At 42.4% G+C, this 24,626-nt stretch overlaps 2 protein-coding genes across 2 annotated transcripts; both read left to right on the top strand.

The window, feature by feature from the left end:
* The first annotated feature begins 181 nt into the window (after positions 1–181).
* Positions 182–702, top strand: LOC137878713 (methionine-R-sulfoxide reductase B1-A-like). The gene is made up of 3 exons (XM_068719098.1): positions 182–236; positions 312–428; positions 590–702. Exons 1-3 carry the CDS (start codon positions 182–184, stop codon positions 700–702), a joined length of 285 nt encoding a protein of 94 aa, XP_068575199.1.
* A 10,834-nt stretch (positions 703–11,536) lies between these two features.
* LOC137878709 (heparan sulfate glucosamine 3-O-sulfotransferase 6-like) lies at positions 11,537–23,849 on the top strand. Its single transcript, XM_068719093.1, has 2 exons — positions 11,537–12,326; positions 22,795–23,849. The coding sequence occupies exons 1-2, from the start codon at positions 11,800–11,802 to the stop codon at positions 23,411–23,413; spliced, it is 1,146 nt and encodes a 381-aa protein (XP_068575194.1). The 5' UTR covers positions 11,537–11,799; the 3' UTR covers positions 23,414–23,849.
* Positions 23,850–24,626: the final 777 nt, after the last annotated feature.

Raw genomic sequence — 24,626 nt, 5'->3', positions numbered from 1 at the left:
AAGTGGAAGCAATGAGAGCAAGACGAGACCTTACACAAGGACGGCACAGCTGCTGACACTTGAGATCTGCACCTGCTGGTTTGTTCCGGCTAGAGCCGAGTGACTCTTTGTAAACATACGTGTCAAACCACAGAGAAATCACGCTGGTTTTGAAGACAAAAAGACATTTGAAATGGATGAAATGTCATATTGCTCCTTCTCTGGTGGAGAAGAATTTAAAAATCATTTCCAAGCCGGTGAGTAAAGAAGCATGAAGTCCCACTGTAGTGAAAATAAGAGTCCATTCATTGATACCTTTTTTTCCCCTTCAGGTATATATGTGTGCTCTGAATGTGGGCACGAGTTATTTTCCAGCATGTCAAAGTTTGAGCACTCTTCTCCTTGGCCAGCCTTCTCAGAGACAATCCACAAGGACAGTGTCTCCAAACAGCCTGAAGCGTGGGGACCGCTGAAGGTAGACTACTGCTAGATGTTTGTTGTAATAGGCTCTGAAATAAATGGGATTTACTTCAACGCTATACCTATTGGTAATCATGTGATCTATAGGTTTAGACCACTGATTCAAACTTTCTGTGTTTAAATATCCCAGGTCTGTTGTGGGAAGTGTGGCAATGGATTGGGCCACGAGTTCTTGTACGACGGACCGACAGAAGGGCGGTCACGCTTCTGAATATTCAGCAGCTCACTCACGTTCATCCCTAAGAGTGAGTTTCTCACATGCAGTACAGTGCACACTCATCGTGCACCCTTTGACCCACTTTTTGTTTTGGGCCTCTTCCACAGAAAAGGTTGATGTACAGAAAGGTGAGCTGTGAAAGAGCAGGACGTTTTCCTGCTGCTTGAGGTGAGGACAGTGGATGAAGTGCTGCGGGACGAAGCCTAATGGAGCTCCGGGGCTCTGATGGACGGTGGCCTCACTGGGCAGCAAGAACAGACCGGTCTCAACTACTTTTTTTTTTTTTCAAACCAGGAGCACTGAGACAAACACAAAAAACGTAACTACGATCCAAATTCAACCACATTAAGTTTTGCTGTAGAGAAACACTAATCTTTATCGTAGCTCCCTTAAAAAGAGTTTAAGGTTCAGTTATGAGTTAAAGTCTCACTGGGTGAGTCACATTGTTTGCACGCTTCACTGCAACACTCTGCATCTTTGAAAGTATGTTGGAAACACTGTACTTCATATCCCTCTTCAAAAGTGTAATTGCATAATCCCATCAGTTGATGGTGCTATGTGCCCGAAAAACACATCTTAAATGAACCGCAACTCACCTAAGTATTACTTTGTGGACATATTTTGCTCTCTCCAAAGACTTATCCGCTATGAGAGCTCCATGTATTCAGAGCAAAAACGACATCACTTCATGCTGCCTTTTTTAATGATGCTCTCGATTCACTTGGAATATTTTCCCTTTTCAATTAAATGTACTCGAGTAATTAGAGGATTCCTAAATCCTGCCTGCAAAAAAACAAATAATGTTTCACATGTAACAATGCGTTTGATTTATCATAAAATGCTTAGTTTGCTAATGAAATTTTATTGACATTCTTGCTAAAAATCCACTGATTACAAGTACAGTAAATATCTGAAAAGCATGTCTCCACTGCAGTGCTGTTGCGTCCACTTGTCATCTTCTCTGTCACGTCAGGAAGTAGATCCTGGATTTAAGCGGATAACTTTACTTGGTAAAATGTGTCCACGTGTTCCAGAACTAACTGCTCACTGTTTTTCGACTCGGAAAGGTTTTCCAGGTAAAGCTGCTTCTTGGCTTGTGGAGTGGTGGAATTATAAACAAAGTGAGGATGTGGGGCTGCGTTCAACAGCTCTTATGCTGTTTAAATGTCTGGGTAGGAGCAGGTGTGGATCTGCCTGTTTCAAAGGCTGGAAGATCAGAGGGGGAGATGAAAGCTGCAGTCCGAGGCCAAGGATTACGAAAGGAAGTGCAAACATTCATAGATTGTAATGATTTAAAGCAAAGACTGTTTTGTGCAGTTGATGTGACGATTTTGTCTGTAAGATCAAAACTGTTGAATTCACTTCAGAGGGAGCAGCTGCTGCAAAAGCATTGTTTCAAATTTCACCTTGCCTAAAGTGATGATGGAGTAATACCTGCACAAGGAGGTTATGACTGACTGGATGTCTTTGTCGTGGATTCTCAGTTGTAACGCCACACACAGCTGGCACACAGACTGACCTGCCCTCGGGGGTGACGTCTGGGAGAGGGAAGGGTGAAGGAGGGGGGCAGCGACAAACTCAACAACAGACAGGGACCACCGCACAAAGATAAACCACATGTGAGAATGAGAGATGAAGCGGAAAAGGAAATTGGCAAAAACACGGGACTGTAATTAGAGTTCGCTATCTGCGAGAACACCCTTTCTAGACGGCATCTGAGCACAGCTGTATGGCCAAGAGGAAGCAAACAGGAAGGAGGAAGTGGTAATCCTCTGATAGAATCACGAGACGGACTCGTAACCGCACTTTTCCTTCCACTGACCTCTAGGGCCCATCCTGCTCGAAAGCGAATCCTTAATTACATTAAACCGCTACTACTCCAAAGCCTTCCTCAGACCCACAGGCCGAGACTCAGGGCACAACTTAAACATATGTGTGTGTGTGTGTGTGTGTGTGTGTGTGTGTGTGTGTGTGTGTGTGTGTGTGTGTGTGTGTGTGCGCGCGCCACTGAGTCATTCGCAGGGACATCTTGTTTTAATTACAACGTATATGAGGCCTGTTGCTTAGATGTGGATGTTTACAGGCACTGCACCTGCTTCTGTTTTGAGCCGCAGAGAAAAGTGTCTCATTCTGTGTCCACACACCATGACATTATATCCAGTTTCATCAAGGTAGGATCCCCTACAAACATCTGCCATCCAGTGGCTCTGATTCACTCACTACAGAAGCTGTGATCGCGTTGTGGGAAGAATTAAGTTCCTGAATGCGTGACTGTAACAGAAATAGAGAAAGCTTCTTTCATCAGTGAGTAATGTGAGTTACCCCGCTATAGTGTGATGTCTCCATCCATACATGGTGGGGCTGCCCTCCACATGTTAAAAACCACATATGTTGGCCAAACATCTGCCTGTGTAATTATTAAAAGGATAAACAAAGCTTTTATACTTGACACTGGAATTAGATATGCGCTCTGGATCGAAAGGAAAGTTCTGGAAACTTGAGGCACTCCAGTTGGGGATTGTTGTAATTCTGTCAGGACAACATGTGTTTGAAGGAGATGGAGCTCAAGAAAACCAAAAAGAATAGAATCGAATTTGCTCGTCCTCTCTGAAAGGCCCAGCAGTGAACCGCAACGTGAAATGTGTAGTTTACTGAGCATATAAACAGATTTTATGCAGTGTGGGTATATGAAATGCACATCTTGACAGCCTGTGTTGGTTATAAACGCCATAAATGTGGAATGAAGAGTAATAAAAACGCAATTACACTGAGGAAGAATCAATGAAAAACCACAATTTTCTGTTCAGTCCAACAAAATGTCAACAGTTTAAACATGGGAGGGACTGCAGCAAAGCCAAAAAGCGCCCCGTGAAATCCCAAGTATGAGGGCTCCCAGTAAAGAAATAAACAATGAGAACTTTCAAAGATTATCTTCAACGGCTTCTGCCGCTTTATTGTCACCTTTATCACATGATCACATTCCTGTTTCTGAACGCCACCAGCTTCAATAACACAGAGGGGATTTTTAACATGTGTATTTGCAAACATCACTCGCTATCGGCACTGTGATCTACTTAAGAGATAGAGCCAGAGACAGCAGCACAGGTTGGTCTGAAAGCTTCAAAGGAGTACTTGAGGTGTGTGGCACTGGTATTGTTCACGCAGATCAGGGAGAGGGGGGGGGGTCCGTATTCTCTGGGATGCTGGATTGACTGAGGGATAAAAGAGATGGTTCAAAACAGGAGAAGAAGACAGGCTGATTGTGTGCCCTCATGTCAACATTGATCCCACCTTGATCACAGAGGTTTGAGAGGCCTCAAAGGTGGGCAAACTGCGGACAAGCTGTGTGCATACCGTCAAACAACTGTTCTCTTCTACAGATTTGTGTTTCCTGTGTGGGTTTTAGAGAGATCAAATAGAGCCTCAAGTAAAAGTGTGACAGAAGCAAGGAAATGTTTATCAAATGCCCCGTCTTCAGAGTATGGAAATATCAGGACGATTTTAGATTTTGGCTAAATGATTTAAAAGGAGGCTCGGCTCACAGATAGTCGGGGCGGTGATGGAAAATTACGTTTTTCTGTGTCCACAAATGTCAGAGGCCTTTGACGTCTGGAGAGGTTTATGGCACGCAAAAAAAAAAAACGTCTGACAGAGACTGAACACTAATAAGTAGAAAAAAGTAATTACCTCAGTCTTTCCCTGGGTACGGTGCCACAGAACGTCTTCCCACTGCTCCACCACCCATGCACCCACCCACTCTGCTAACCCCAGCTCCCTGCTATTTACGGCTGCTCATCCTCTGTCATCTTGGTTAGTAATCCCAGTGTGTTCCATAGGAGACAACTGCAGGCATATTTATTCATGCTCTTTTTCCTATGTGTGTTTGCAACGTATATGTACATGTCTTTATAACATTTTGTGAACTCCCCAGAGGCCCCAGATGGGTGGTCTTAATAGTCAAAATTGCTGCTTTGCTTTGCTGATTGTTAACTTCTGTGCAGAAAATGTTCAGAGGTGCCTGAGCTCTTTATTCTCCTCAGTGATTATAACCCAATCAGGAACCTATAATCATAACCAACATTATGAGACATTTACAAAGGTGTTCCGACTCAAGTTTTTCTCTGCAGATGTTGTGAAAGATCGACAGAACATCACTTTTGCATTTATTTTTTTTTACCAAACACCATCAAATGGTGGGGAAAGAGGAAAGGGTTATGGGGAAAGCCTCTATTTGTGCTTTTGTGAATCATGTGTGGGTGTTTGTGTGCATGCGTTGTATCCCAACATGCCCTAATACAATAGTTTGACATTTTGGGAAAGACATTTGTTCACTTTCTGTTGGAGAGTTGGATGAGAAGATTGATTCCACTGTTATATTTGCTCGTTAACTATGAAGCCACAGCCAGCTAGCTTAGCTGAGCTAGCTTAGCTTACCTGGCTCTGCCTATGCTAAACGTCTGCACCGTATCCACCAAAAATGTCTATCTATGCCTTTAAAGCACATCTAGCCTCGCATTTTAACCAAAGAACAATAATTACCGGATTCAAATAAAGTATTTAACGTGTGTGTGTGTGTGTGTTGGTTTGTGTGATCACATCTGGATCCCCCTCGTTGCATGAATGAGGGGAATTCCACATACCTCTCCAGCTTTATGCCCCTCAGCACCTATTGTGCAACACACACAGATGCGCACTGATTTTATCTTTTTCATCGTAACTCCTTAAGGTAGTCAACATTAGAGCCAGCTATCTTTCTAGAGTTAGCATTTAATACCCGCTTTTATATATCAAAAACAATCCTTGAAAGCATGATTACTATATCTTCAGCATCAACATTTGGCACAGACAATCTCTAAAGCTCCACATTTGCACTTTATTTTTTTACTTTTGTGCCAGAAAAGCAAATACCCTCTAATCTCGCCTGTCAGTCACTCTGCAGTAATTGTTTCTCTCCCTATTGGCTCGTCAGTGTCCCGGATTTGTGCGGAGGACACCATGCTACGCCAAACACTAAAGACAGTGAAGATAGAGAGTGTACTCTGTGTAATTTCCTCCATATCTCAGGAAGTGAGTGATCGCTTGGTCAAGACAGAATCCAAATTCATTTTGAATGTATTTTGGGGAAGTCCACGGAAAAGCCTCTCTGCTATCATTTGGACCAGCAGCTCTGTTGTGTCCTTTAAAAACACAGACCTCAAAACCCAAAGTGAGACCAGATGAGAACTACAGGAAGGAGAGGAAGATTTGTGTTTGAGTGTGCGTGACGTGTGTGTGTGTGTGTGTGTGTGTGTGTGTGTGTGTTGGTAAAGGGGTGAAAACAGAAGAGGTCAAAGACTCAGAATACATTCCCACAGGAATGAGGCTCACACACAACCCAATGTGATTATTAGCCGTACGACAGTGAGGGTGTGGTGGTGGTGTTTAAAAAGTACACCACCACCACCACCAAGTTTAAAAGTAACAAAAAAGTAAACCATTTTCCAACCAAAAAATAGGCTGGCAAATAATCCCCTGCAAAACTGCAATGAATCGTGTTTACAACTAATTATTTGTACAATTGTCATACAATGTGTTAATTAGTGTTGTTAGACAGGTTTTGTTTCCTTTGTGCAGAGCTGGGCTAGCTGTGCCCTCTGCTTTAGCTAAGCTAAGTGGCTGCTAGCTGTGGCTACAGGTTTAGCATACAGACGTGAGTGGTGTCGATCTTCTCAGTTACCTCTCAACAAGAAAACAAACTAGAAATCACCCAATGTCATAGAATTGTTTGAGATTACCTCCAATCATGCCAGTTCCTGTTACTGTATTTGGTTTGAATGGAGCTTTTAACGACAATAAAACTCACATTATACCGTATTTGTCCAAGCAATGTGACCATTTTACACAGGAAGATATTTGAACCAAACTTAAATGATTCAAACTGAATATCATCAATCCCTAAAGTGAAAAATCCAATTTTAAAGTTCATTTATCTCCCACCAGGCATGTTTTTTTCCTGGTGGGTCACATATTTGCTCCACTCCTGTCCCCTTTGGCCAAAACAACCGTCAGCACCCTCACTGATGGTTTGCTTTGAGTCGCACATGATTTTGCATTCCTGTGAAATGCAGACTGGCCCCACAGGGTAGAAGCCCATCTCCTGTTTCTGCAGCATGAAACAGTTTGACACACACACACACACACACACACACACACACACACACACACACACACACACACACACACACACACACTGGCCTGCAGGATCTCACAGGACAGGTGATACTATTTTAGCAGACCTGACTCAACGGTGAGGGAATGGACAGAGCAGTTTGTTTTTTTTTAGGATGACAGCTCTCTTTTCTCACAGTCGATGTGACAAGTTGGAATTCGAAAAACATGGGAAACTCCAGGGAGTGGAGAGACAAACTGCTGTGGTTTTACACCAGTAATTACACTCAGTTAACACCCATCTGATGAATGTTTTTTATTTACAGAGATCGTCCAGGTTTGACTTGTTTACATAAATGAACACAGCTCCCAGTTCACTGGGACAATGAGACAGTCACCCAATTGCTCGTTCACACGCATCTTTAGCCCGTCTGATTGTTTCGAATAAGACGAGTGAGTGTGAAAATTAACGAGCACTTCCATTTGGGTGGCGATTCTGGCCCGGTAACAGTAGCACAGTGTTCGATCCAACCGTCCGTGTCAGTGGAGTGCAAAGATGGAAAGAAAGTTGTTTTTCACACACGGGGCGGAAATAGATGGTGACAGTGACACATAAAAGGCAGCGTGTGGTTTGGAGCTGACGTCATGGCAATCAACGTTCAAGACGACGAGGCCTTTCAATGAAGGAAAGCCACATGGAGTAGCCCACAAGCATTTCAGTAAGTAACAGTCTGGGATTGGGTACCACAAGTGGAACATGTGCACGCAGACTGGAACAATAGGCCCCCACAGGCACATCGAAGCATGCATAACACCCTGAAGGAATAAAAGTCTCTGCACGCATATTGACAGACTTCAAATATACAGTCACTGCAGCTCAAAATGTTTCACCTTCACGACTCTGTCAGATTTGCAGCCACATGTCTCGGTGAATCCCCCGAAGTGAGCTCGGAGGCATGAAACTGTACACTGAACTAATCACGGTTGTCTCTTTTTTAACCTCTTTCTCACTCCGTTTATCGCTCGCTCTCACTCGTCTTCTGTCATGAAGACACAAACACATACAAGCACACGCAAGTTCCCCTCACCTCCCTCCTCTCCTTGTGCCTCCGCCCTTCCCAACACACCCACAATCACTTAGGAGCCAACCACGATCCCACTTTTCACCGCAGAGCTGCGGATTAGAGAAGAAGGCATTTCCCAAATGGTCTGCGGCTTGTGCGATGACATGATTGTCATTCAGTTTAATTCTCTTTAGATCCTCACTCTCCTGATTCCACTGCTAAAATCAAGCAAAGAGAAGGTAAATAACAGTTTAAAAAAACATGAGGCTCCTGCGCAGACTTGCTCCCCGAAAAGGCATTTTGTTTTTCATTGCCCAGATGAAAGACGCAGTGAAAATTGTTCTGTGCAGCTGGTGTGGCGGTTGAGGAGGGCTTGCATGCATTTTTGTTTATTTGAAGAATATCTGAGGGCTTGTCTCTCTATACGTGTATATCAATTACATTATTGAACCTCCTGGCTTTGGGTGCTTCCCAAATCGAACCCTCAGGAAGTTGGAATGAATTGCAGAAAACTTTTCCTCCGCTATAAATTACTCCCATGTTGAACTCGAGGCGTTATGCGGGTCTAACACTGTTTAATGCTTTCAAGGCCGTTGAAAGTTGTTGCGTAAGCTCCAAACATCCCTCCTCTCAGATCTTTAGTACATTCATCCTTTCAGTGATGTCTCTATAAAGCTGCAGGGCAAGTCTGGGAGTCTGGAAGTCCTCCTGGAGGCGAAAAAGAACGATGCACCTGTGCGAAGGTTGTGTGACGTGACGCGAGGGATGAAGGGTGGGAGGAGAAGAGGAGGATGTGGGGGAAAAACATTGTGTGTGGTTGGAGAGATCAGAGTGTTGTTGTTTTTTTGTTCAGTCCTCCGTCTCGTCGTCCATTCATCATTCTAACTTACTTTGCTTAGGTTTGCAGATAAAAGTTTGGGAAGGCTCCAGGAGAAGGTGGGGCATCACAGACGCTTTGTTGTTGGCTTCTGTATTCAGTGAGCCTCCCTACCTGAGGGCTTCGCCATTGAGCATCTAACATAACAGAGAGTGTGTGTGACATCCTTTATTTCTTCAAAGTAGCTGCACTTCAGACACCACTGTGAGCATTAAACTGGATTGTTTTTGGGATAATAACCCCATCCCCGCATAGAACAGTAGATCCAACAGTGGGAATGTCCTCTGATATAGTCAAAGTAGCCAACATCCTCAATCTGGACTTCATTAAATCTCATTCCAGACACAATAAAAGGTTCCATTTGTAGGAAACTACAGCCATACCCCTGCACCGCTAAATGCGTATCTCCTGGGCGGTGGTTTCAAAGATCTGTCATGATGGCTTTAAGGAGAGTCTGCCGGGTATCTTGTGGCTATTGCAAATGGCCGACAGCTTCTTCCTCATACTGGAAATTACTAAATGAGAGTGGAACATTCTGCTTTTGCTGAGGAGGATTTCTAATTTGCTCTAATGGCTGACACATGTACACGCCATCAGCGGGCCTCTGGCTATGGAAATCTGTATCAATGGTACACACAGGGATGCAACAGCACACACCTGAAGGCACCACGGTTGGAGATGTAGTCTGGACTGCACACACACACATGCATGCATAAACGCCTACACATGAAGGCGAGCGCATATCAATGTACACAAAGATGAAGAGAAATCCGCACACAAACACACATCGACAGAGAGACTTATTACACAACCTCAATCCTGTACATACAGGCACAGTTCACAACTTGTATGTCGTATTTGTTTCCTCAACACTGCTGCCGCCTGTTTGTTTCTTTAATCTCGTTGTTTATATTTCTGGGTCCAAACCTGTCAGGATAACTCCAACTAGAGCAATTAGCGCGAGGGAAAAGCAAATAAAATGTCTGATGAAAGCAAAGCCTGGATCCTGACCTCATTCTGACTGAATCTGCCTCTAGCCAGCAGACAGTCATTTCCAAAGCTGTGAATTCCTCAGTGCCAGGCTGGCCTCGCTTTGGATGGATTTACAATGGCTGTTTGTGCTGCAAAACATATCATTATTCTATATTTGCCTGGGTCATGTCAGAATCCGCAGAGACCTTTGTCTCACTTTTTTTTTTCCTGGTTTTACATCTCTGAAGACCAAAATTGCAATCACAGGCTTTGTAATGCTTAACTTTGAAGAGTTCGTATATTCCTTAACAGTGTGTCGGGTTTCGGGGAACTTATTGGCACAAATTAAAGTAATGTTCTCGTTAGTGTATAATCACCTGAAACTATGAGTCATTGTGTTTTCTAGAATGAGCCCTTCATACAGTATCTGCATAGGGAGAGGGTCCTCTATTTCATAGTTTGGTAACAGTAACTTCCTGGAGTTACTGTTAGAGCAGCTGGAGCTGGTTGCCAAGTAACTACCCAGCACATAAAACAGCAATCTTTAAATTTTACACTTGCACAAAGTGTTAATAAGTGAGCTTTAGAGGTGCCGGTAGGAAGATTTTGTTACCTTTGCACGGAGCCAGGCTAGCTGTTTCCCCGTGTATCCAGTCTTGGCGGTAGCTTCATAAATTGATACAGACATCGATTTTCTTCAAGTTTTTTTAAACAACCTTTTTTTTCTCTCTCTGAGGATATAAATCAAGAGAGCTGAATAAAGATAGAGAACTTTAAAATCCCCAATTAGCAAACACAGTAACTTTGCCAAACTAATTTACTATCTCTGTCTGAAACATACTGCGCCCCAGGGCTGAGTGTGTAAGTGTGTGTGTGTGAGTGTGTGCGCCTCTTTCTCAGACAGATTATCTACCTCAGTTCCCCTCTACCTCTCTTCACTCTCTTTCCATCCCCTCGTCCATTCAAACAGCTGCTTGGTGTGTTAGTCAGGTTCAAAGTCTGAACTCCATCTCAGGTTCAACCTCCATCTCTTTGCCAGAAGAAACTCTATACCTGCTCCGGCTTCACAGAGTCGAGGGAACATCCCGGTGCTGATCTTTCCTGTGCAGCCCCTAAGGTGCCACACTCAGCCTCATATACTGTATTTATGGGACAGAGCAGTCGCAGGGCCCCCCCCCCCCCTCCTCGCTTCGGGCCTATTGTTTTGTGTCGGGGAGACTTGTCACCATGTTGACTATGTGTTGGTTCAGTGTTAAGTCTCAGAGTGCAGGGAGAGGAGGTTTTGGATAGACATCCTCGGGGCTTCTCTTATTCACAGAGACGTCTATCATATGGGTTCAAAGGGACAAGAAGGATTTTCTTCTGCAGGGTCATCTTACATTTGTAAAACATTGATGTGCCAGTAGCTCATAATAATGTACTCAAGATGTGTTTTTCATCTTACAAGTCCACAAAAATATATAAATAATTTTAGACTCATATTTAACTCACAGACCCACCATAAATAAAATCTCCCAATGGGTTTTAAGTGTGCATCAAGTGGTTTCCTTGAGATGATTTATATGCTAATAATGCCGAAATGTAATTTATGTTATGAATGAAAAAATACATTTGAATGTGTTTGCCATGTAGAAATGAAGGAGCCTCTATTTGTAGTTTATGTCCCCATGAAGCATGTTTATCTATAGCTGGAGGAGGGAGGGGTGGAGACGTGTAATAAAGGGCGTAGGAAAGGCAGAGGAGAAACCTTGAATGAGAGAATCTGGAGACCTCAGAGCGCACAGACGCAGAAGGCTGGAAGTCTCATCTGACTGCAAATCAACGAGTCCTATTAAATGTCAAAAACTTTCTTCATTGACGAGGATTAAATTCTGTCTTTTCTGACAAAAGAGACAACTATTATGAGGATATTTTTTGACAAAACCATCATCCCACTGAAGCTCTCCAGTCTCCATGTGAAGCCTCATTTTTGCGCAACAGGTTCTGGGAGATACATTTAATGTAGTAAGAAGAAGCATGCTGTCCCCGTTTTGGCCCTTTGGCACCGAGCAGGAGATCAACTCATGGGATGTAGTGGATGCAGAGTCAGGTTCAACTTTGGCAAGGTGCTGTCCAAAGTCTCGGTGTTTTTTACCATGGTCCTGATCTTCACCTACTTCTTCTACTGCCTCACCGGATTCTGCGATTCGGCTCCGAGAACTTTATACAGCCAGCAGGCTTCCGACTATGACGTTCTGGAAGATCCCCGCCGAGTTTCGGACGAGCTGCGTCCTTCGCCGCGTCTCCTGCCGGACGCACCGTCTCACCGGAACCGCACAGCCTCCGAGGACGCGGCGCAGGTGGAGGCGCCGGGACAGCGTCTGCCTCTCCACATGCCGGACAGCGCGAAGGAGAGCGCCGAGAGAAACGGCATCCCCGTGTCCAACACCTTCGGGACCAAGAGGTTTCCGCAGGCGATTATAATCGGCGTGAAGAAAGGAGGAACCCGCGCCCTGCTGGAGTTTCTCCGCATCCACCCAGACGTGAGGGCGGTCGGTGCCGAGCCTCACTTCTTCGACAGGTTTTATGATAAAGGACTGGAGTGGTACAGGTAGGCAACACACAAACAAACACATGCACACGCAACTTGCCTTTTAGCTCATTTTTGGCAGCGAATTAAAAACTGAAAGACGGTAGCAAATACTTTCTTTTTTACACCTCTTCTATGTATAGTTGTAATAACATAAATCCAAATAAAGGCACACAGGGTCAATAGCATTAATCCGTTTTAAACATTATAGACTGACTATAAACTCGACGTGCATTGTGTCCCAAAATGACAAGTTGTTTTAATAAATCTTTGGATATCCCAGACAGAGATGATGTATGGCGGGGTGAAGGGTCAGATGAAGTGGTTTCACCTGTGCAGGAGTGCTGATGTCTCCTGTCAATAGACCGATGTATTCGGATCACCATATAAGCATTTCAGGGAGCCAATATTCTCCCCGCATGCTGGCACTGTAAATCAAAAAGGCTGGTGGGTTCTCTGGGGAGCAGTTCATCATCTTGACAGTCATCTAAACACCATTTATACCCGTCACCGGGACATCCAGTATCAACCCTGTTCTGAGTGGGAGTCATGCAAACAGCATCTAATACGTTTTCCTCATATAAAGGATATACGCCTGATTGATATACTTGAAGTGTAGGTCTTGGCTGCATGTCACAATGACGTTGCACATAAAATGTTCATCGGCTACTGTCTCAGCGACAGCAGCTGATTTGGGGTGACCAGGTTGACCAGAGCTATCATTTGGGTGTACTTAAGGCCCTAAAGAAGGATTTGGGTCTGGATTAAGCTGATTCTGATCATCTCCAGATGTTCTACAAGCTCCCGGAGAACATCCCAGTTTAACTCAAACACTCACCAGTGTCAGAATATTATCACTGACCTGCTGTTAGCATACTGTACAGTAATAAAGGAGCCATAAGGAGAGAGCTAGGTTTGACATGATGAAGAGCCCTGATAAACAAGCACTTTGATAGCATGATGGCGCATGAAACTCTAAGGTGTAATTTAATCTTCTCTTGGCTTTTTCATGCCTCTTAGCTGTGTTTTAACTGAGAACATGAGGACACATGGAAACACTTTCACAACTGATAATTTCAACATGCCTCTAAGCTTCCTCTCTGTTCTTCTCAGTGCACATAAACACACACACACACACACACACACACACACACACACACATGCAGGTTGGCACTTTGCTTCCTTTATTAATCTTTCACACTTCTCTCCTCTGCTGTAATACATCCTTCTCTCTTTTTTTTATCAACTCTCTCACCGCTTTCTTTCCCTCTTTTCCCCCTCTCGTCTGGCTTCACTCCTCCTTACTCTTCTTCAAGTGTAGAGGATGTCTTCATTTGGAAATACCTGTGGCAGACCTGGTGTTTCCAGGGCATGTTTTATGTGTGTTTTAATTAACCCGACTGGTGCTGTAAAGATCTTATGCTTTAATACTGCAGTTTGGTTGGTGCTGTAACGCGGCAGCGACAGCAACATGGTCCGTGAAAGTAAGATCAGTCACAATAAGAGCTGCAACTAAAAATGTGAGCCCAAGGTGACATGCTAGAATTTCTTCTTTTGTTTAAATAGCAGCATAAAACCCAAAGATATTCAGTTTACAATCATGTATGACAAAGAAAAGTAACTCATCTTTAGCTGGAGCCAGCAACGGTTTGACATTTACTTAAATACAAATGAATAAAAGATTAATTGATTATCAGAATTTGCTTTCATCGTTTATGTTCTGTTAATGGAATAATCTAACTATTAATCAAGTAATTGTTTCAGTTCTAATGAAATATATCTCCAAAAGCAAAATAGAAGAAAAATGTGCAATATAAAATTTAGTTGTGATGCCAAATTTCCTGTAGCATTTATAAAGATGTGACAATGACAGGTTTGACTGCAGGGCAGGTGGTCCAGTTAAATCATTTCTGAAGGGTGTGATCTTCTAAAAATACTGGTATTTTTTTATATAGTCTGTTTTCTGTTTTAAGTAAACTTAGCTGGAGAAGGTTGGGAAGAGTTGAGGGGATAAACACAACAATGGCGACAGCAGCAACGTGATCCCGGGTGAAATCACGGAAAGATGAGTCCCTTGTTGTCACTGAATCCCAGAAATTGGGGGAAATCTGTTTGCTGTCATCTGCAATGATCCACAGTGATTCCGCTGGAAGTCATGGAGCTCTGCTGTGTGTGTCAGTGACAGCAAGAGCTCATCCATGTGGAACAAGCAAGTCCTCGTCAACTGACTGTCAGTGAACAGCGGGTCAACTCACTGTCACATCTGGAAGCTAACACTGCACACACACACACACACACACACACACACACACACACACACACACACACACACACACACACACACACACACACGTACTTTCTCCTCTGATTCGGTACGAGGCTGCTCTGTTTGACAGGCTCTAAAAAAGCAACCCTGAGCTTTGTACATTTTCTTTTGTTGAAGTTCCCTGCTTGATCTGCAGCTCTGAGGTTAAAAGGGTCATATCCAACGATAGATATGCAGACAAATACGTCACCGGATCATTAATTTAATCTTAGTATAGCACCAATTAACTTACATTGTCTTATTACTTTATCGACAGTCCGCTTCAGACACGTATGACCTCTGCATGCTTGTACTTCAGCCATAATTAATTGAAAAAAAAACATATTCAAATGCATCGAAATCATAAAATTGTTGAACATTTTGTAGACACTTCTTAGACGAAGCAATGCCGTCCTGTGCATGTTGCTCCAACAGCATTGTCTTCTTTGAGACAAATTGTTTTTTCCATTGCTTTAATCTTGAGTGATCTCTCTCTCTTTCCTCCGAGCCCGTCTCTCCATCCTCTTCTCTCCTTTGCATGTGTGCATATGAGCCCATTACAGGAATGGAAAAGCCACAAATAGTGCATTCAGAATCAAGCAGAGTTTTAATGAATCTCTGTGTTGTTTTATGGCTTTAAGGGGACTTCATGGAGTGATGGGTTTCATATGGGACTGGAGAGCCACCGCAGAAAATTGAAAAACCTCAGCTTTTCATGGCACAATGGTTGTGATTCTCACGGCTTTGTCACCATGATGTGGGCTGGAATGAGTAACTTTGTCTTTTTTTTTTTGTATCTTCAGTTCCTTGATGACGTTAAAATGAAAACATTCGTTGTTGTTGTCTTGCAGAAGAACAAGCAGTTGTTATTTAAAAAAAGAGATGAACAGTGTGCCCTTGGATCCAAATTAACATCCAAGAACACAAATAACTATTCTCCATGTATTTAATTTATGGAAAAGAAGCATTTCTGTATTTTCATTTGAGAAAAAAACACCAGCCCAGAAGCACCATCGATATCTTGAAAGCTTGTCAATTGGCTGACCTACGGTCCTGACACCAAAGGCCGTGCCCGATCGGATTGCTATTAAAATGTAATATAAATCCTTTAAGGGCAGCAGCACAAGGGCAAGGAGAAATGACAGCGCTGCTGAAGATGACGTTGGTCCTTAATTAAAAACACATAGATTTTTGTAAATAAGGATAAGAAGAGATGACAACAAGTGAATTATGCCGGTCTTTGGTGTAACGTATGCGTCGTTTAAAGCTACTCAATATACAGTTTGTTAGATCAATTTTATCAGATAAGAAAAATGATGATCTTCCAAAATAAAGCCACAAAATCTTCCTTAACCCTCCTACTTTTCTATTTCTTTAAAATTGTCTCAATGTATTAATTTTTTACATCAATATTACTGGTCCTTTCTGTAATTAAAGTAATTGTGGAATAAAATGTATTGTTTTACCTCCTTTAAGAGCTTATGAGATTTGTCATAAGTCATCTCAACACTGCATTCCTATATTTCAGTATTTTTCTAGGAGGTCAGATTCAAACACTTACCATGTCACTCTAGATATCTGACAGTTGAAATGGTAAAAGTGGACTCCAATGCGCATGGGACAGCGTTTTCCAGAGCGAGGGTGATTTTCCCAACACCTCATTCTGTGTGCAGCCCTGAGGCCGTAAGTGATAGAGGCTGAACACGACTGATTGGTGTAACAGACCAGGAAGTGGTCTCTGCAGTGTTGAGTTGTATTGAGCTTTAATGGTGCTGGGTTTTGGCTGGAGTTGGGTCTAGATGGCTTTATACGGTTTGAATAGGCCCACACTCACACCCCATATGGTGGGAATTATAATAATTTGAGACGCATTGTGGTGCATTTCGGGGCGCCTATAAAATCTTTCCGTTGTGCCGTTTTAGCTCCGGACTGCAGTTAGCTAGTGAAGAAAATACTTTGTGTCAGTTGGCCAAAGTGAGCTGTTTCAGATGCGTGGTAGTCCTGCTCAGTTGGACAGATTGGAGTAACCAATACAAAATACAATGATATGGGTATGCAATGATATTACCCCAGGGAAATTAAAAAACAATTACTTTTTTTTTTTTATCACAAATAATCAACAATTACATGGTTTTAAATGGATCCAAATCTAAATAGCAAGTCTGAGTATGACTCTCATAACTGTAATAAATGACCAACACAGCTGCAATCATAATGTTCTGTTTAGCATCAGACTAATATGAGTACGAGGACTGGGTATCAATACGTTTTGGGCACAAATTGTGTCCCTTGCATGCAAGTCTTAAAAACTGTCACACACTGAAAGTTTGTCATCAGATTCACAGCAGCGATAGACGAAAAGATAAGGGACCACTTATTACAGTTTATCATGAGGGGTACCAAATTGCATGGAAATCCATTCATCGGCACCACAACTCTGGTCAATGTCTCTGCTACTTTAATGTGCCAAATGCTGAAGCCATGGCTGATTTCCCCAGAAAAGTATCACTGACATCCTGCTAAGTCTCCTAATTATGATTGGCCGCTCATATGCCATGCAGTCACTAATTATCCATTGACCAACAAAAAGTATTTCATTTCTTTATAGAAAAGCCCACACACACATGTGCATGATACCCAACCAACCCCCCCCCCGCACACACACACACACACACACACACACACACACACATACAGTCAAACCCACTGCAACGGTATCCTGCAGTAAATCACCAAAAATGAAAATGTGAAACACTGTACTCCGTGGGAGTATAGCACTTCAGCTAACCTCCTGTTGAGAAATCCCTCCTCTACTTCCATAAAATCATCTGATAACAATGTATTTAAAATCTGTGGGTGGCAACAGTCTTTCTGCCAGTCATGTGGTTCCCCAGAGGGATCACTTCCTCTCTCTGCCTATGGAGAGAGTTGACGGGTGTCTGCAAAAGCGCCGGAAATTCACCTCCAGGTTTTAAGTGTTTTTGTTGAGTATTTCCTTAGCTCTTATGCAGACTGTGTCCCTAGCTGTTGTGAAATAGTGTTTATTATGCTGCACAGTGTCAAGCCCGTCCTCAGGCTACGTTTGGCTTTTGCACTCGTTCATTTTTCGTTTCTTTCCAACTTCTATGGCACTTTTAGGCCTCGTGACTTGCTCAGGTTTCTGTTTAGACAAAGAACACATAGACAGAATGGCGGCATTCGCCCTCAGTATCCCACAGACAATGATGACTCCTCTTGTGTGTGTGTGCGGGGTCTTGGGTAGTATCACACTGACAGTGTCAGCAGCATGTTGAAGGGGTGCATGCTTTTTCACTGCAGTGCATCCAGGTTATGCTTAAAGCACTGGTTTGGTATTTTGGGAAATACAATTGTACACTCCTAGGAGAAGGTTAATACTACATTTGAGATCGGTATCAATCTTCTCATCTAACTTCCAGAAAGAAAACAAGCGTATTACCCAAAATGTCAAACAATTCTTTTAAACTGCTCTGTGTTTAATTTTGATTTTTCTGGTTAGAGGAGAATAGTAGCATATGTTTCCTCTAGGCATGAAGGCGTAAACCGAGGTTCCCACACTCATCCTGGCAGCCTGACGGGCCGTTCGTGGCCTTGAGGCTTCTTCTGTCACCCTCTGAGCACAGCAGCACTGCTGGGAAATGTTTTCCTTCGGTTTGTTTGCTCTCCTCATTTTTATTGCCTTGATTTTCCGCAGCCTCGTTAATTTAGTTTTTTTTTTCTAAAAGCGCCTGGACGTTGAGATGTCTGCCTGAGCCGAAGTCTCCTTCAGCAAGACAGTGTTTAGCATAGATGGTCCAGTAAACAAAAATAATAACCCATGGAAATTTAGATCAGGTTTTGTTTTTAGAAAATTACATGATAATTTGATTTTTGGGGATCTTTTTGTCTGCAATCAGCTCTGCTTTGTGTGCAGAATGCCTTTTGTTAGGGCGCTGCAGCAGATTGGTACAGCGGGAGAACCCATAATCTCGGGGGCAGGAAGTCTCTTGGCTACATCCTTGTTGCCAGGGCTAGTATTTAATCTTCTGATCCAGACTGCCTCGAACATATCAGTAGTGTAATCAGCGGTGTAGCACTTCAGGGAGGAAAAGTGCTACATCCTCTAAGCAGCAGGGAGTTCCAGATTAATGTGGCTAGTCAGCCACTACTGGGCTAAATAGAAAACATCTTCGTGCTCAGAGTTACTCTTTCTGCCCAACAGTTACTGAAAGGCATTTACCCGATATATGTAAAACATATATAACATAACATCACATTAACATGCATGAGAAAACTGTCAAAAAATTAATCATCCCATATCTGTTTACAGTTTCTCCTGACACCACATACAGGAGCAGATTTATGATAGAAAACGGCTTTTATTGATTCTCTGATAATGAGACAGATTGTGATGAGGGAGATAGAGACCCGAGGACAGAGGGGGGGAGCCACAATTCATTAACTATTCATGAGTATGGAAAGACAACTTATGGTCAATTACTGAAGTGACACTTATGTGAAGGAGTGAAGGACAAATCGAGAGGAGTATGGATGAAAGAGGAGAGGACAGAGAGGGAGACGTGCGCTCAGTTTCTCATCAGTAAACGCTGACACCTCCACGCTCACATGAGTATATGTGCACAAACACACACACACACACACACACACACACACACACACACACACACACACACACAGCGCACGCACACTCAGTGAACAATCTGTCATAGAGACAGACGTATTGATTAGACACAGATAAACAGAGGACAGACAGGCAGCGATAGGCCATTTGCAGCTCTTGTAGTTGGATAATAATCAATTAATGGTCTTTTATTAGGGGGATCGTTTAATGGGGGTGGATTGAAATGGCTCAACTTTAAGAAAAGGGGGGAACTCAAAACTTACACAGGAACAAGGCATGTTTTTCCTCCTTCACACTCATGTCCATGAACATGTGACAACAAATACTTTTTCATAAATACAGAACAGATACAGACAGATGCAGCACACAAAATTATAAACTATTCAACATACAGTTTTAGCTTTTGTTCTAGGTCTTTTTTTAGTCCACTCTGTCGGACAGTATCATATTCATGTTATGTTCGTGGTGCTCTTTTCAAACTTTATATGAATAGCTTGAAATATAGGGAAATAGGCCTATTGGCCAAAAGTTAGATGAGAAGATTGATGCTACTTTGATGTCTGTGTGCTACTTGTATGAAGCTACACCCAGCAGTTAGTTAGCTTAGCTTTGCACAAAGACTGGAAAGATTTGCTCTGTGGGATGGGATCGGATGAGTAATCAGGACTCTGTTAGACGACAGAAGCGCAAATAATAGTTGATTCCTCACTGAAGGTGAGAGGCTGTCGTCAGGCAGAGTTCGAGATTGCTGCTCCGATCCTGAAACCGGAAAAAGAATCCCATCCTCGTTGCCAATTTGTGGTGGAAAAAAATATTTTTAACCTCCCTGTGAGAAACAACCAGATGATGAACTTCTTAAAGTATTAAATCATATTTAATATATATATTTAATATATATTTAATGAACAGACAGTTTGAAATAATTCAGCTGAATGGATAGAGCTCTTTCCCCACGGATGGTTCGGAGGTCTAACAACAACGAATAGACAAAACAGAGTATATATACACATTATCTCGTCTCCCTTCACCCCCCCCCTTGGCAGATGTCGTTGTCCTCCTCTGTCTGCCGATGCACCCACCAAGGCCATGTCCTCAGCCTTTTGGCGGGAAGAGGGTTAGGTGGTGAGATCAGGATGACACTACTGCAAGTCAGAAATACTAAAATACCTTTGACATGAGATCATTTAAATTAGTCTGGTTGGCCTCGTCTGCATTTCTGCAGGTTTTAAGCAATACAAGTTAACTAAGAGAACGGTATGATAAATTTCTCCAACACAAAGGTTGCAAAATCTTCCTACCAGCACCTCTAATGCTCTTTGTCTTGTTTTGTTTAATCCTTACAAAAACCAAACTATAAAGAGAACATGTGTTTTGTTTTTTTATGGGACGCAGGAAGTAGCTGCACTGGGCCAAGAAATAGTCCGACAGGCAATCCCCCTAAAACCACAACATGTTGCTTTTACACTTTTGTTTTTGTACAGACTAAACAAACCAGATACAAGGTGTTAAATAGTGAGCTTTAGAGGTGCTGTGGAGGTGGATGTTGTTATCTTTGGACAGAGCCAGGCATGCTGGTGATAGCTTCATATTCGCCGTATAGTTACATACGGTGATGTTACTATAGTTACATGTGAGTGCTATCAATCTTCGCATCTAATCATCGAAAATAAAATAATCTATTTCTATGCATCTAACTCTCTTGTACAGGAAGTGAATAAGTATGTTTTCCAAAAGGTCAAACTATTCATTTAAGACCTCTCTGACCACAGCAGGAGTGAAGTCAGTGGAACCTGTAGTTTGACTTCTGACTGATGCTGCTCCTAACCACAGTCAATCGCTGCCTAGTGTACTTTTTATTAGAGTTTCATCCGCCCTGTTTTGCTCACACATTAAAGCATTGCCTGTCTCTATTTCTCTCAGATGGAAGATAAAGAAAATATAAATCAGCAAGTCTAATGGACCATTATTTACAATTCTATGGTTTACTTTTTATTAATCATCAAATCAGTGTTTGACCACAGACAATCTCGCTAGAGCAACTGCCAAAATGGAAATCAGTTTCCCTTGGACTTCCATCATTAAACTTAATTTCTGAATGGCCTCTTGTCATTAACATTTGGACTCTATGAAGGCTTCAAATCTGAAACAAATAAAGCACACAGGCTCCATTACTTGTTTATTTTATGGAAAGCCACAAGAGAGCTCTCTGTTTCCAGTAACAAATAAGATGTGTTAAAAAATGAACTGCAGACATTTCATTTGCTGTTTTAAACTCATCATTCATTTGTCAAGCAAAACAATTTGTCTGTGAAATCCAAATCTACCACAATTTTGCCTCACGCAGTTCGTCAACGTCAAACACCGGATCTGTCGAATACCATGTTACCCACAATGCCTGTTTGCCAGATAGTACTGAAAGTTTATGAGATAGCAGATGCACACATTTAGCAGAATAGAAAGGAAACAAACATAAGTTTAAACAATGTAAGAAGCTGTATCAATAGATTATTGTTTTGGGTTATATTGATATAGATGGTATCACTATGCAAAATGTATCACTGCGATATAGTAGCATCCGAGCCTTTTCACTGCCATTTTATTTACAACATCTCTCCTCATTGCAGACATATGTTTAACACACTAGCTGAGCTCAGCTGCTTGCCATCCTGGTTGCACTTCCTGACTTTGGTCTGTTTGGTCTGTTCGGGTCCTTGTAGGAACCCGTAGGGGAGGTGAGGGGAGGGGGGGGGAGGCACTTTGCTCTTGCAGGAAGAAAGGAGGGGGGTGAAAATCTGTAGGAAATTGCTGTTAAGTGGTTCTTGAGGCTTTGTGGTTTTGTCTCATCAGGCCCATAGTGAGTGGATGGTCCTGGTGTGCAGGCCTTACAGCGAGGCTCAAATGGGCTGTCTGAGGCCCTGGTACATAAACACACTACAGTGTATGGACCTTTAATCACACATAATTTGGGGAGCTTTAATGTTTCGCGTATATAATGTGTTTACGTTATCTCTTGATGTAATTTTCCCTGATCTTAAAACATTACCATACCCTAATGGTGCAATTTCACAAAATATAAAGCAATAATGCTACTGTCACTTGTCTTTTTAAAGCTGCATTAATCAATATCTTTATGTTAACAAATGGTAAAACGTCTATGTGTCAGGAGTTGGTGGAGACCAAAATCAGAGCTAAAAGGAGGGTTACTATTTGATTTACATTTCAATTTACAACTCGAAATGGATTTTAACTTTGCTGTGTGTCTGTTGGATGTGTATAGGTAACTCTTTGCTAACACTTCAGCCATATATATATATGTTCACTTTAAATGGCGGTGTTAATATGTCAGTATTGTGTTTACAGCTTGTTCCGCTGCCCAAAAATGAATACTGCTTTAGAAGAGCACAACATATGTGGAAAGCCAGAAGCACAACCAATCAAGCTTTTAAATCATCTACATATATTACAGTGTGAAACATTCTGCACCATTATGGCTTTGAGAGTTGAATCAGAATTCAGTGTCTGACCAGTTTCTCCTTTTTATTCAGGAACCTGATGCCTCGGACTCTGGACGGCCAGATCACCATGGAGAAGACCCCCAGCTACTTCGTCACAAAGGAGGCTCCTAGCCGGGTCTGCACTATGAACTGCCAAGCCAAGCTCATTGTTGTGGTCAGGGATCCTGTGACGCGGGCTGTATCTGACTACACCCAGACACTGTCCAAGAACCCAGGCCTTCCATCCTTCCAGAGCCTGGCTTTAAAAAACTCCTCTACGGGTCTGATTGACACAACGTGGAGTGCTGTGCGCATCGGCCTCTACGCCAAACATCTGGAGAACTGGCTTCAGCACTTCCCTTTGTCTCATTTTCTGTTTGTTAGCGGTGAGCGGCTGGTGTCCGATCCGGCTGGGGAGATGGGCCGAGTTCAGGACTTCCTGGGACTGAAAAGGGTTGTTTCAGACAAACACTTCTACTTCAACCAGACCAAAGGTTTTCCATGCTTAAAAAAGCCAGAGGGGAGCAGCAGACCTCGCTGCCTTGGAAAATCTAAGGGCAGACCCCATCCCCAAATCCCCTCCGAGGTCCTGCAGAGGCTCAGAGACTTCTACAGGCCCTTCAACCACCGTTTCTACCAGATGAGTGGACAAGACTTTGGCTGGGACTGATAGAGGAGATTCCTGTCATAGCCCACAGAAAAGCCAGTTTGACTGTTTAATGCTCCACAGGACTATCGTCTCAGGGATGGGGTAGAGGAATAAAAAGTCCACAAACTGAATCCTGCCACAGTGGACTCAACAAGACATGCAGCCGGAGAACTGCCACCATGTTGTTGGAAGATAGAAGCCGACATGACACAGTGCTGCAATATGCAAGTTACACACTTAGTTAATGGCTTAGTTATTAAACCATTTCCTTACTTGTATGTTAATGTTATACAGAAGTTAGAAGCAAAGACCGTACCAAAGGGAAAGTTAGAATCATTGCCTTTGAATATAGTATTTTACTTCTGTTTATAAAATAAGCTGATATTTATAGTTTCTGTTGATTTGAAATACAACAGTTACATATTTCTTTTATGAAAGAAATGTATTTATTACACGACAAGGCAAGACATAAAACTGAATATGTTTTTATTGACAGGACATTGGAGAAAATGTCATACTCCATGATAAACCACTATGTCTTATTGATTATAAGCAGTGTTTCTTTGACTGCATTTATATTTTCATTACATTTACTGTTTCCAAATGTCCTTTGAAATGCTACATATCTCAGTTTAATGTCAAGGGGTATTTCTCTGCACATTGCAGTTGATATACCAATGATACCTCATCTGTAAATATTAAATGTTACAATGATCATAAACCACACATACACACATTTCATTTGTAGGCATTTGTAGATATTTCTCCTCTCAAAGCCACACATGTTTTGATTGCCTTGGACAGTACCAACTGTATCGGCTGTTACTCACTTAAAATAAATTACTGTTTTGATCTGTGATTATTTTGAACCATTTCAAATTCCATATGTAAAGTACACAGTGCACAGTGGTGTGTATAAAGCCTTAGTTCTGACTCTGATGCTTTGTGTTGTGAGATGAAGTTTTATCTGACACGACAGGCTGTAGGCCACAATGCTCCATCCCTTTTCATTTCTTTTTACTGTAAATTTAACGAAGCATACTGAGGATGTTTATAAAAAGATTGGTTGAAGAATAATACATATTTGTCCCTCAAAAAGTAATCCTAATCTAATACATGTTGCTGAAACCTATGCCTATTCTTATCCCCTATTTGTTGAAGGATCAGCCACCGATAAACCCTTCCTTTAAACAAAGCTTAGCAAACGAAACTAGTATGGCAGGCCTGTCAAGCT

Source organism: Cebidichthys violaceus, unplaced genomic scaffold (genome assembly GCF_023349555.1).
Source record: "Cebidichthys violaceus isolate CVI_PGR_0920_01 unplaced genomic scaffold, fCebVio1.0.p SCAF_23, whole genome shotgun sequence".
NCBI lineage: Eukaryota > Metazoa > Chordata > Actinopteri > Perciformes > Stichaeidae > Cebidichthys > Cebidichthys violaceus.
Note: the sequence above shows the minus strand (reverse complement) of the source record. Positions and strands in the feature narration are given on the sequence as shown.

What these genes read in the sequence shown, in the direction of transcription:
- LOC137878709 (XM_068719093.1), top strand. Translation starts at nt 11,800, where the DNA reads ATGGGATGTAGTGGATGCAGAGTCAGGTTCAACTTTGGCAAGGTGCTG. An exon ending in AAAGGACTGGAGTGGTACAG is followed by an intron (nt 12,327 to 22,794) that starts GTAGGCAACACA and finishes CTTTTTATTCAG; the next exon opens with GAACCTGATGCCTCGGACTC.
- LOC137878713 (XM_068719098.1), top strand. Translation starts at nt 182, where the DNA reads ATGTCATATTGCTCCTTCTCTGGTGGAGAAGAATTTAAAAATCATTTC. An exon ending in TAAAAATCATTTCCAAGCCG is followed by an intron (nt 237 to 311) that starts GTGAGTAAAGAA and finishes TTTCCCCTTCAG; the next exon opens with GTATATATGTGTGCTCTGAA. An exon ending in CAAGGACAGTGTCTCCAAAC is followed by an intron (nt 429 to 589) that starts AGCCTGAAGCGT and finishes TAAATATCCCAG; the next exon opens with GTCTGTTGTGGGAAGTGTGG.